The 12,813-nt window shown below is 46.6% G+C and overlaps 1 protein-coding gene across 1 annotated transcript in view; it reads left to right on the top strand.

Moving 5' to 3' along the window:
- USP22 (ubiquitin specific peptidase 22) overlaps window positions 1-12,813 on the top strand; it is a 43,747-nt gene that overhangs the window by 11,133 nt on the left and 19,801 nt on the right. Inside the window, exon 2 of the mRNA XM_059380283.1 lies at window positions 8,152-8,284. Within this exon, the coding sequence (XP_059236266.1) occupies window positions 8,152-8,284 (133 nt within the window). The remainder of the gene's footprint in view (window positions 1-8,151; window positions 8,285-12,813) is intronic.

The following is a 12,813-nucleotide window of genomic DNA, read 5'->3' as shown; positions in this document are numbered from 1 at the left end:
GCACCCTGACCCCACCTGGAGGCTCTCCAGAAGACTTTCAAAAATCAGCTCATTAACATAAATGTCAGCCGTGTTGAAAGGGACTTGTTTGAATAACAAAAGACACGTTTATCAATAAGGTCACTTAAATTCCAAGGGTTTTAAGACCTTTGTTCTTGGAACTTGGAAGGAAGACCAAACTGTGTATTTTTTCTTCCTTCCCAGTTGTCTCACTGTCCCTTTTGTGCCAGAGGGAGTGGAGTAAACAGATCTATTGGAGCAGAGATTCCAAGACCAAGTTGTGCCTTAGCTCTCAAGGTGCTGTGTTGTGGTTGTCGCTTTCTTTAAGCTGAGCTCAAAATTCATGGTACAACTGAATCATCCCTGACTTCATAGACCCTGTCTGCCCCCGCCCCATCCTTCTTGGGGTGGGGAGGAGGGTATGAGAAGGAAGATCATAGAGATTAGGGTATCCAGGGAAATAGTATTAGGGCTGAATGAATGGACTTTTTCTGCATTTCTTACACTATGTAAGCTCAGAACTGTTCTCTTTTCTTTTCTTTTTTTTCAAAGATTTTATTTGTTTGACAGGAAGAGAGAGCACAAGTAGGCAGACCAGCAGGCAGAGAGAGAGGTTGAAGCACGCTCTCCATCAAGCAGGGAGCCCTATATGGAGCTGGATTCCAGGACCCTAGGACCATGACCCAAGTGGAAGGCAGAGGCTTAACCCACTGAGCCATTCAGGCGCCCCATTCTTTAAGTTTTTATTTAAAAGCCAGTTAACATGTACCATAATACTAATTTCAGATCTATAATACAGTGAGGCAGTCCTTCCATACAACTCCCATGCTTATCACAAGTGCCCCCTTAATCCCCATCCCTCCACCCCTGTCCATCTGGTAACCCCTGGTTCATTCTCTGTACTTCTCTGTTTCTTGGTTTGCCTCTCCCCCTGCCTTTGTTCCTTTGTTTTGTTTCTTAAATTCCACACAGGAGTTTTCAAAATCATAGGGTATTTGTCTTTTTTTGATTGACTTATTTCATTTAGCATAATCCTCTCTAGCTTTATCCATGTGGATGCAAACAACTGTCAGTTGACCCCTGTCTGCTTTTCCTGTCAGTAAAATCCTAGCTGTGTTTCAGGATTTCCTTGCAGGCTACTGAATCTACTTGAATTAATACATGGGAGAAAGGGATTTAATACAGAAATCCTTGCAAGAACCCCAGGAGCAGTAGACTCTGGGTAGAGTTTCTCGGAACCCCCGCCAGACTCCAGAATTCCGCTTCCTCTCCCGTCTAAGGCAGTGGCCAGTGTCGCCTCCCCAACAGGATGAGCTGAGGGAGGAACCCTGGCCCCCCTGTGCCTCTCCCTGGCCCATTCAGACCAGTAGTATGTGGTGCACAGGTGTCCTAACCTTCCCAGTGTCAGTAGGAGCGGGTTAGAGTCCTACTAGCTAACGTGAACTCCATATTCTTTCCTGCAGCTGCGTTAACAAGTGACCACAAACTGGGGGGGAGGGGGGTTAGAACAAGTACTGGAGGCCAAAAGCCCACAAAAGCCCCGTTGGCAGGACCACGCCGTCCAGAGGCTCAAAGGGAGGAACAATTCCGGCCTGTGCCAGCTCCAGCCCCCCACCTTCCAGTGTCTGCCTCCTTCACCTGGCCTTCATTCCTTTGCCCAAGGTCTTTGTGACCTTCCTAAGGACACTCAGGCTGGCATTTAGGGCCCACCTCCCTAATCAAGCGTAATCTCATCTCAACACCCTTAACTTAATTACACATGCAGAATTTCCCACTTAAGGTAACATTCTCAGGTTCTAGAGATTAAGATGGGGACACACCTTTGGGGGAGCTACTGTGAGCCCATTGCTAATCCCTAACACATGCAGGCACTGTCCTCAGGACACTGAAAAGCATGGAATCATTCAGTCCTGGTGGTAGCCTGTGTGAGGTGGAAAAGTCACCACACAAAGGCGGGGAAAATCCTGTAACTTGCTCGTATCTCACAGCGAGGGTGGTGGGAGCCGGAAGTGAGAACGATGTTGAGTGGGTCACAGATCGGCCACAGCTGCAGGCAAGATCTTTAAAGAATTAACTGGAGCTGGCTGTAAGGAAATAGTGGATGTCTACCTAATTATTTTCACTCGTACTTGGCAGGACTAAGCACTTGCCTTTATTTTATCATCCTGAGATTTGGTGTCAGACCTGCAAGTGTGGGTACCGTGTCTACTGCTTCTCGGGAAGTCCAGGGTTATGCCCAGCCGCTCTGGGTTCTGTGCTCCACCTTTGGGGTCAGTGAACTCAGGACATAGATCTTAGGAACTCCTCGTGGGAGTCAGTGATGGCTTGTTGTAGGATCTGGAGCTGTGCTGTCCTGAACTCCAGGCACTAGCCACGTGTGTTGTTTGTAATGACTTTGCAATAGAATAAAAAACCCAGTTTCCTGGTTGCCTGCATGACTTCTACCTGTAATAGACTGTGCTGATACAAATGACGAAAGTCCGCGTCAGAGTCAGATTCCAGCTCTCCGTGGTTAGTGTTTGGTTGGTTGGCGGGCTGCTCAATGACTGTTGGAGAATTGGTCTCACAGCTGTTGGCATCTGTCCGCCCAGTAAAAGCCCTTCAGGCGAGCGCTCAGCCGCCTCCAGAAGAGCTTCCTTGGTGTTCTTTAGACGTGTTGAACCTGGTCACCCAGAGGAGGAAGTGATGTCCGGACTCCTTACACGCTTGCTTTCTTGTTCTTCGGAAGAGCAGGTCTTCCCACTTGGAGTTAGTTCTCTTCTCCAGCTGAACTGAAGTCATACCCATTGTAAGAAACATTTGTCCTATAGAATTCCGTGGAATTTGAGCAGAAATTGTGTACAGACTTCTCAGAGTTCTCTCGTCCTCCTCAATCAGGTGTAGTGGTTCTCCTTTTAAATTGCACAGCATTTGGTTTACGTCTCTCAGTATGCCGGCAAACCGCATCTATTAGCGGTGTGTTTACTATTTTGTGTTACGGCTGTTTATCCCTCCTGTTAAGGCACACTCCTGGTGAGTTTTTGTAAAGTGAATGTACTCCTGTCCTTATGGACAGCACCCAGCACTCCACATTATGTCCCCTGCAAGCCCTTTCCATCCGCCGCCCCATCCGCACTTCCATAAGCAGCTGGTGACCTTTGCCTGCCTCCTCAGAACTTCGTATGACCGAAGCCTGCAGTGCGTGCTTCTCTGTGGCTGGCTTCCTCTGTGTTCGCGTCTTGGATTCGTTCTACTTCTTGCTGCTCTGGTCATTCCACTCACTGTCTATACCACAGTTTATTCTTTCTGCTTCTGCCGAATATTTTTATTTTCAGATTTGGGTATTACAGGTATGATACTTTGTGTGTCTTCTGGTGTCCTCAGTATATGCACTTCTCTCATGTGTGTCAGTTTCTTTGGGGGGTGTTAAGGTTTGGATGAGGTGGTGCTTGTTGGCCAGAGTTCTCTGTTCTAAAGGTAACCTTTTCTCTTTTAATCAACAAAAGTAGTCTCTGGGGTGATACTTTGAAACTAAATATCCTCTGCTCCATTATACAGACATCCAGACATATGTAGACACATACACCCATGTACACATGCATATAAGAAATTTAATGTATTTTGGGGGGTGCCTGGGTGGCTCAGTGGGTTAAAGCCTCTGCCTTCGGCTCAGGTCATGATCCCAGGATCCTGGGATCGAGCCCCGCATCGGGCTCCCTGCTCAGCAAGGAGCCTGCCTTCCTGCCCCCCCCCCTGCCTGCCTCTCCCTACTTGTGATCTCTGTCTGTCAAATAAATAAATAAAATCTTAAAAAAAAAGAAAAGAAAAGAAATTTAATGTATTTTTTTATTGAGGTGAAATTCACATAAAAATTAACTTTGAAATGAACAATTCAAAAATAAAACAAACAAGTCATTGTGTTCATGATGTTGTACGATCATCACCCCACATCTGCCAAGTTTCAGATCACTTTTTTTTTTTTAAGATTTTATTTTTAACTGATCTCTGCACCCAGCATGGGGCTTGAACTCAACCCTGAGATTAAGAGTGGCATGGTCCTCCTACTGAGCCCGCCAGGTGCCCCCAGGTAACTTTTATTTCCTCCCCATTCTCTCTTCAGTCCTTGGTGGCAGCCTCTGATTTCTGTTCTGTCTCTACAAAGAACTAATATTCTTCATATTTCATGTGGATGGAATCACACTACATGACTTTCAGTGTCAGCTGCTTTCACTAGCTTTATGTTCTCAAGGTTCATCTGTATTGTTGCAGTTTCAGAAGTTTATTCCTTTTTTATGGCTGAGTAATACTCCATTGTGTGGATATACTATATTTGCATATTCGTTCGTTTTTTGATGGAAATTTGGGCTTTTTCTTCTCCCTTTTAGCTATTGCAAATGACCCAATACTTTTCTCTCTGTGGTTTTAGCATCTGGTGATCATTGCCTGAATCCATTATTACGGTGTGGATTAGAAAATGAAGATTTTGCGTGTGTATTTTTGTCTTTCCTACTACATTGATTAGATGGAATTCTCCGGGAAGAAGACCATTAAGACACTCTGTGTGTGTGTTTGTGTAGTATTAGTAATAGAATGGACTTGAGAATTCTTTTTTATTTAGTATATAGTCTGTTCTTGTTGTTACTCATTTGTATGCTCAAATTGTACCAAAATTGTCTAGTGGGAATCCCTTAAGTGGGCTCCCATTGTTCCTCATGTGTCTCTCTTGGTGTTGGACTCAGTGGCTTATAAGAGGTATCCATTTATGTTCAGCATGAATTAATTAATTGTTTGTGGCTAGGGTATGTGGCAGGTCATTGGTGTTTATGGATAATAGATTCATGACCTGTATCCATGGTGAACGTGCCAGGGGAGCTCCAGTTAGTAAAATCTAATGTGTACCTTAACATGAGTATCAAGCATGGGCTTTATTTATTTATTTATTTATTTATTTGAGAGAGAGTGTGTGTGCACATGTACACGCATGCGGGGGGAGAGGGAGAGAGAGAATCCCAGGCAGATTCCACCCCTGGTGCAGAGCCCAAGATGGGGTCAGTCTCACGAGAGATCACGACCTGACTCGAAATCTAAAATCAGATGCTTAACCGACTGAGCCACCCAGGTGCCCCCACCATGGGCTTTATTTAAATGAAAAATACCTAGCTGAAGTGTGAGTATGTGTGTGCATTTATTTGTATTTGAGGCTTTCTCCCCCTGACCCAGTGGCTTCGGGGCATGATCAGTTTCTGTGTTTTCAGTTGGAGCTCTCTGCTTCCTTACAATTGCTGCAGTGTTTGTGCAGCTGAGTTCTGGAGGATCTTTTTCCTCAGGCAGGTTTCTCTTTCATGAAATTCTGCACAAGAACGGGTGATACATTTTTACATTGAAAGTTCAGGGCTTAACTTTTATCTTTTTAAAAAGCTTGATCTGGGTTTTGGGGCACCGGGCTGGCTCTGTTGGCTGAATGTCCAGGTCTTGATTTCAGCTCTCTTTGTGAGATTGAGGACCAAGTCGGGCTCCGTGCTCAGGAGCATGAGCTTGGGTCTGCTTGAGGATTCTCTCCCTTTGCCCCTACCCCCCCCCCCGCCCAGTAATTTTTTTTAAAAAAAGTTCTTTTGTGTTTTAAGGCAAAATTGTGTTAGTTATGTAATTATCCAATAAACTTACATTTTCAAGGTAATCGTACTCTGGAATTTTTTTTTTTTGTTACATAAATAGAATTGGATTTACTGTTCTAAGTGCATGGAGGAATTTTTTTTTTTTTTTAAGATTATTTACTTATTTATTTCGCAGAGAGAGAGAGATCACAAGTAGGCAGAGAGGCAGGCAGAGAGAGAGGGAGAAGCCGGCTCCCTACTGAGCAGAGAGCAAGTCATGGGGCTTGATCCTAGGACCCTGAGACCATGACCTGAGCCCAAGGCAGAGACTTAACCCACTGAGCCACCCAGGTGTCCCATGGAGGAATTTTAAATGTCAGTTTTTAAAAATATCCTGAGTGGGGCACCTGGGTGGCTCAGTGGGTTAGGCCTCTGCCTTCGGCTCGGGTCATGATCCCAGGGTCCTGGGATCGAGCCCCACATCGGGCTCTTTGCTCTGCAGGGAGCCTGCTTTCTACTCTCTCTCTGCATGCCTCTCTGCCTACTTGTGATCTCTGTCAGATAAATAAAGAAAAAATCTTTAAAAAAAAATATATATCCTGAGTGATGGGATGCCCAGGTGGCTTAGTTGGTTAGTCTCTGCCTTTGGCGTGGGTCATGATCCTAGCATCGTGGGACCGGAGTCCTCTTGGGACCGTGTGCTCCGCAGGGAGCCTGCCTCTCCCTCCGCCTGCTGCTCCCCCTGCTTGTGCATGTTCTCTCTTTCTCTCTGGAATATAAGTAAATAAAATCTTTAAAAATAGTTTAAAAAATACCCTGAGTGATAAAAATACAGGACACTTCTTAATCTTTCCCATTCTTTTGTGTCTGTAATTGTAGTGAATAGTAAATGGATTCTCACTCATGGTTATAACTAAATCTCCAGGCATCTCTTGCTTACAGTATTTCTAACTAAAGGGAAATTTTTCCATGATGCCTGGAAGTATCACTTGCTTACATCAACTATAGTTGTATGTGTAATTTAAAAATGTCCCCTATATTCCTAAAAACAATTATGGTTACCTAATCTCTTCGATTTATCATTAGAAGAATCAATAGATGATATAACTACTATTTCTACTAATATGGCATTTTATTCATTTGTTTGTCTTTGTCTTAAGGATTTATTTATTTGAGAGAGTGCACGAGGTGGGGATGGGCCAGGGAGAGGAGCTCGTCTAGTTTGTCTCCTGACTTTGGGCTTTGGCCACAGGGCTCTGTGCTCGTTGAGGCGCCATCCCTGCCCAGCTGATGTGCACTTGCTCTGCTTCCCCCCGGTTTCCGCACACAACTTCCCTGCAGGCAGTTACCAGCTAGGTGAGAACAGCGATTCATATTTTAGGTAAATATGGTTTGAGCCTGGCCTGGTCCCCAGAGCCTCTCCTCCCTCCGTGCCACCCATTCGAGGTGATTGCACAGCCTGTCACCGCGGGGCTTGGCACCTGACTTGATCTTGTGTGTGTGGTGGGAAGCTTGGGGCTGCCTCCAGGCTCAGGGGCCACTTGGGGTTAGGCACAGCCTCCTCCACATTCTAACTGTGTGTCACACACACACACACACACACACACACACACACAGGCTCAGTGGTCAAGCATATACACTAGTGACTTCCTTCAGATGTCAGAAGAGCCCAGAACCATCACCAGCGGACGGCTGTGAGCCTTGACTGGGGTGTGGCATCTTTCAGATGTGGTCGCTTTCTGCCCGTGGCCCTGGTGTCTGGTGCCTTCATCGGGTATTGTGGAGTGTGTGTGTCGACAGCACGCTCTTGTCTTAATTTTCCCCTTCCTGGTATCCAGTTTATTTCCTCCTGGCCCAGCTCCCAGCACCCCCATCACAGAGGAAAATCCGACACCAGGGTGTCCTCTCAGAGGCCGGAAATTCACTTTGACACCTGCAGGGAGTTTAGAGTTACTGCTACAGTGTCGAGGTCCTACTGTGCTGGAAGCAGTGGTGTTTTGTGGTGGTTTGGGTGTATAAGAATTATCACTGCTCACATTGGCTGAGATTACAAGTTTAGATTTCTGCGGTCTAACTCTTGGCTACAAAGTTTCTTTTTCTTGTTATTCTGTATCACTTTGACTCATGTCCTCTCTACTCTTTGATGGATGGCTGCTGAATTGGCTTTGGTGGTGGGAGCTAGAATAGCAAACGTACAGTGATGTCCATGGTAGGGGTGGCAAGGCTGCGAGTTGCTGGTCTGAAATGGGGACAGGAGTCGAGAGGGTTGGTGGCTCCCCGTTGGGGCTCAGGCGGAGACTCCTAAAGCTTCATGTGGCAAACCTCTGAGCAGCCAGCCCGGTTTGGTAGTTGAGGCTGTGGGCTGAGCTTTCTTACGTGGAGCTGATAGTTTTGAGCTAAATGAGCTGGAGTACCCTTTGGAGCTGTTGAAAGGATTAGCAGGGTGGCCTCTAGTTGAGTGAGGCTGATGATACTGTGATTTCGCTTCCTCCGGTCGCCTCATCTGTTACAGATCACTTTGCTTGGTCACTTTCTCTCCCAGGGCAACTGGTTTCTAATTCTCTGCTCTCAATTTCAGGCGAAGTCGTGCGTCTGTCACGTCTGCGGCGTCCACCTGAACCGGCTTCACTCCTGCCTACACTGTGTCTTCTTTGGCTGCTTCACAAAGAAACACATCCATGAACATGCCAAGTCCAAGCGGCACAACCTGGGTGAGCCCCCTCCCCCTACGCATGTCCCTGGTGCAGCAGCCCCCACCGGCCCTTCTGATCCCTGCCCTGGGGCTGGAGGCAGCCCTCTTCCCAGGGGCTGCTGTGAAGTTCCAGTGAAAGTCAGAGCCACTGAAACACATGGGACTCCCAGGGCTGATGGACCTATTAGCTTGCTTTCAGGCATCGGAGTTGAAGTTCATATTCTGTGTAACTTGAAATGATAAACTATGAAGGTTCACTGTTCTGAATCTTTCTTTAATGCAGCCTCAGAGCCATCTTTCCCTCTGAAAAGCATGATTAGGTACTTGATGAACTGAAAATTTGCAAAGAAAGATCTTGGATGCAGTGTTGGGTTATTGATGTCAGCATGGACAGTGACCCGGCCCAGTGGCTTTTACTGCTTTCTATGATGGATCCTCACTGTTCTTGATAACCCAGAGCCATGGAAAGGCTAACAGTAGGGTGGTGTCGAGATAAACTTAATGTTTCTTAAACTTAGAAGTTCCAACTGTCCCACATTCTGGAAGTTACATAAAGCAAAGTTTTGTCCTTGGCTTTATTTCCGTGCTCCTTAAATGATTCTCTCCTTCAGAATCATGTTTTAAGTGATGGCAAGGTTAGGTCCAGGCCAGGGAAACTTCATGGGGACTCAGTGACTCCAGTTAAAGCTCTTTACCAGCCTTTTTAAATAGTACAAATGGAATGTACTAATGGAGTCCTCCCTCTGGGACGGCCCCACTTGTCACAAGAACTCACAGAAAGCGCTGGTGAGAAGGCTGCTTGCTGCTTGGAGTGAGGGACTCGAGTTACGAAGATGAGCTCATTGGCCTTTTTGGAAAGAGAGCTAATGGGGCAGTGGTGCTCTCATGAATTACATCCCACGGAGGAATGAGGTCGCCGGTGATCTCTTACACTGGCTAACCCGAGGGAAAAGACCCTCCTCGGGACAATGTGGAGGTGTTAAAGTTGTTTAGTATTCACTTAATGTACATACGTGCTTTTACAATACAGCTGAAGAATATTCCTGCCATGTCTGATTCTCGCACCAGACCCGTTCGGGCCACATTGCTATCATGCCTGGGAAGTGATTTCGTGTGGGTAAATGGTTGTGGAAAATTGCATATACTATATTTGTACTTAGAAAAGCTATCTGAAGAATCTTACTGTTACCTGGAGTCATCTATAAAAGTCACTTCAGAAATTTTTTCATTTCGTCCTCCTGATTGATAAACCCTGCCTCTACTTTTCCAGGATGAGTAAGTTTTAGAAAGTTTGCTTTCAGAAACAGAACAAAACCTTGAAATGGGAGTGCTGAATTAATGAAATGCTGTATTAAGTCCATGAATTTATTGAAGACTCTCTGTCTGTGTGTTTAACCAAGGTAGAAATTAGTTTTCTGTCTGAGTAGAGAGGAGGGCACAGGTGAGGAAGTGACCTGGGGCAGTCCAACTCCCACCTCGTCCTCTGGTCTCTGTCTTTCCGACTTGTGGGAGCACCTGCCCGCCCTCCACTCTGGGCATCTCACTACCGCTCCTGCCCGTCATCTCCTGAGCAGCCTCTAGGCTGTCAACATTTTGGGCGTCATTTTATACAGAGTATTTTGTCGGATGTCCAAGGGCAGGTTAATGGAGCAGTGCTGTGAGGACTGAGGAACCTTGATTTCCTTGTGGTAGCTTCTTCCCCTCCCAGGGGACACTCAGTAGTGCGGTGTTGGGACTGGAAATGTATTATTGGGAAAATTCTCAGCAGGCATCTGGTTTTTAGTTGGAGTAGCGAAAGAGGCCTAAACGGAGTCTTCTCTGTATATTGTGGGTGATGCACTTAAGAACAGTGTTAGTAGCAGTAAGGTCATTGTCAGAGGTCTTGCGAAGGGAGTCAGTTGTGGGACGAGGAGGGTCTTGACAGCAGTCTGATGGAAGGTTCTACCTCTTTGTCCATCCTGCCCTATAAAGTTGCCTTAATTCGACGTGATAGATACACACTTCAGGCAAGAGAGCGTCCGCTCATTCGGGATAGTCCCTCCGAGGCTGGTGTCCTCCCACCGGGACTGGTCCATGTGCTCAGCCGGGTGCTGCGATTCCAGCGGACGGCGGGGCCTGCTGCAGGAGGGTGAACCACCGACTCGGAGCTGTTGGATTTCATACTTTCTAGTTTCTCAGTTTCTCTGGCTTCCTTTTATGGCAAGTCACGTGGTACTTAGATTTTGCCACCATGAGCCACAAAGGTACAAAAGTAATGCCTCCACATGTCTTCGAAGAGTTACTGTAGTTGCCCCCAGAAGAGCACGTGCTGGTGGGGGCGGGATTTCAGCCCACTTAGCACTGAGTAGTGTCGCCCTCCATTCCCTAGGTCACCCTGTGGCGCAGGGAGAAGGCCCTCGCGTGGTGCCTGCAGGCATGATGCCTGTGTTGGCCGTGGCTTCGGGCATTCCCAAGGAGGCCAGCGTACCCCGATCTTGACTGTGAAATAATTTTCCAAGGGAACTACCTTGCCCGAAGGTGTTGCTTTTACATTTTATTTTGAGGTGGGATTCACACCACGTACAGTCCAGCTGTTCAAAGCGTGTGCTCGGTGGCATTCATTCACCCACCACATTGTGCAGCCACCGTCTCTCCACTTTCCATCTTCTCAGAAGAACACCCCGCCTCCAGGAATGAATTCTCCCCCAACCCTGCCGCCGGAGATCGCCAGTCTGCTTTTTGTCTCTCTGGATTTGCCTGTTCTCAGTATTTTATAAAAGGAATGGTCACAGTAGATGACCGTTTGTGTCACGCTTCGTTCCCTTAGCAGGTTTTCAGGGTGCGTCCATGCTGCGGTGGGCATCAGAACCTCGCTCCTTGGTGTGTTTGAGTAATCACTCATCGTGCAGATCTTCCGTATTCTGTTCATCTTTTTGTCCGTTAATGGACATTCAGGTGGTTCCCACCTTTCGGTGCTTCCGAGTAATGCCACACAAACAAACGCTCATGTGCAAGTTTCTGTGTGGACAGACGTTTGCACTTTTAGGTCTGTTCCTAGGAGTGAAACAGCAGGGTCATATGGTAAGTCTGTTGAGTGTTTGTGAGGCCACCAGACTTTCCCACAGTGGCCACACGGTTTTCTGCTTTCTGTTCCCACCAGCCTTGTAGGAAGGTTCCAGTTTCTCCACATGCTGGCCAACACTTGCATTCTTTTTTTGTATAGTAACTCAGGCCATGATGGGTGTAAAGCGGTATCTTAGGCATTTTCTCAATGACCAGGGATGTTAAATGTTTTTTTCATGTGCTTCTTGGTCCTTTGTGTACCTTCTTTGGAGAAATACCTATTCAAGTCATCTGGTCCTGTTTTTAATTCGGTTGGGCTTTTGTTGTTGTACTTTGAGGTAAATATATATGTATATATATTTTTTATTTTGGAAATCTGTCTCTTCACACACCCTCACACATATTTCTTGGAGATAGATATCTCTCTCTCCCAGATACTGAACTCTTAGCAGATATATGCTTTGCATATATTTCCTCCCATTCTGTGGGGTGTTTTTTCACTTTATTAATAATGTCCTTTGAGACACAAATGTCCTTTGATGAAGCCCAACTTATCACTTTTTTTTCTTTAGTTCTCATTTTTTTGGTGTCACGTCTGAGTCCATTGCTAAATCTGAGATCATGAAGACTTGACCCAATTGGGTTTTCTTCTAATAGTTTTTACTTCTAGTGCTTTATTGAGGTTGCTGACCCATTCTGAGTCCGTGTTTGTATGATGGGCGGGTAAGGATTGAGCTTCCCGCTTCTGTTGGTGGGTGTCTGGTAGTCCTACCACTGTTGGTGAAGGAGGCTGGTCTCCCCCCACTGAGTGGTCTTGGCACCCGGTTGGCTCCATTAGCCTCACCCAGTGAGTAGTGGTGAGTAGTTGGGTGTGGAAAGGTGCCTTGAAGAGGAGCTTGTTTAGGGGGACTTGAACACACATTAAATAGTTACATGCCTTCTCCAGGCTGGTAGTTGTGCTGTTGGCCTTATGGCCATATGCCTGCTTTTTTTTTCTTTTCTTTTCTTTTTTTTTTTTTTTTGAGACTGACTGACTTATTTGAGAGGCGAGGAAGGGGCAGGTGGAGAGGGAAGGAGAGAGAATCTGGAGCAGACTCCCTGCCGAGTACAGAGCTCTCTGTGTTGTGCTGCTCCCTTCGCGTATGTGTCAGCGAATGCATCTTCTTTCCTGAAAATGCCTTGGACCCTCACTGGAGTCTGCCTCGGGCTCTGCTGCCCCCATGCCGGGAGCTCTCTGGTGCAAGGCATACAGTGCCGAGGTGCAGCCACACTCCCTGTGACAGCTTTGACGGGGACTTTGAAGGAATTTGTAGGAATTTTGTCGGTTTGGGGTGAGAGGGTGTAGGAACCTTGAGCTTTAACACGGCTGCTTTAGAGGACTTCGAAGATCCATCAGAGACTGACTGATCTGTGTCCTGGCAGCTGAAGACTCGGAGTACGATACAGGTGGTGATCGTGAAGACAGTGCACTAGGTGTGCTGTAACGTTATAAAAGCGCCATATGAA

The sequence above is a fragment of the Mustela nigripes genome, chromosome 16 (assembly GCF_022355385.1).
Source record: "Mustela nigripes isolate SB6536 chromosome 16, MUSNIG.SB6536, whole genome shotgun sequence".
Lineage (NCBI taxonomy): Eukaryota > Metazoa > Chordata > Mammalia > Carnivora > Mustelidae > Mustela > Mustela nigripes.
The sequence above is the reverse complement of the archived record's forward strand: the minus strand, read 5'-3'. Positions and strand labels throughout refer to the sequence as shown.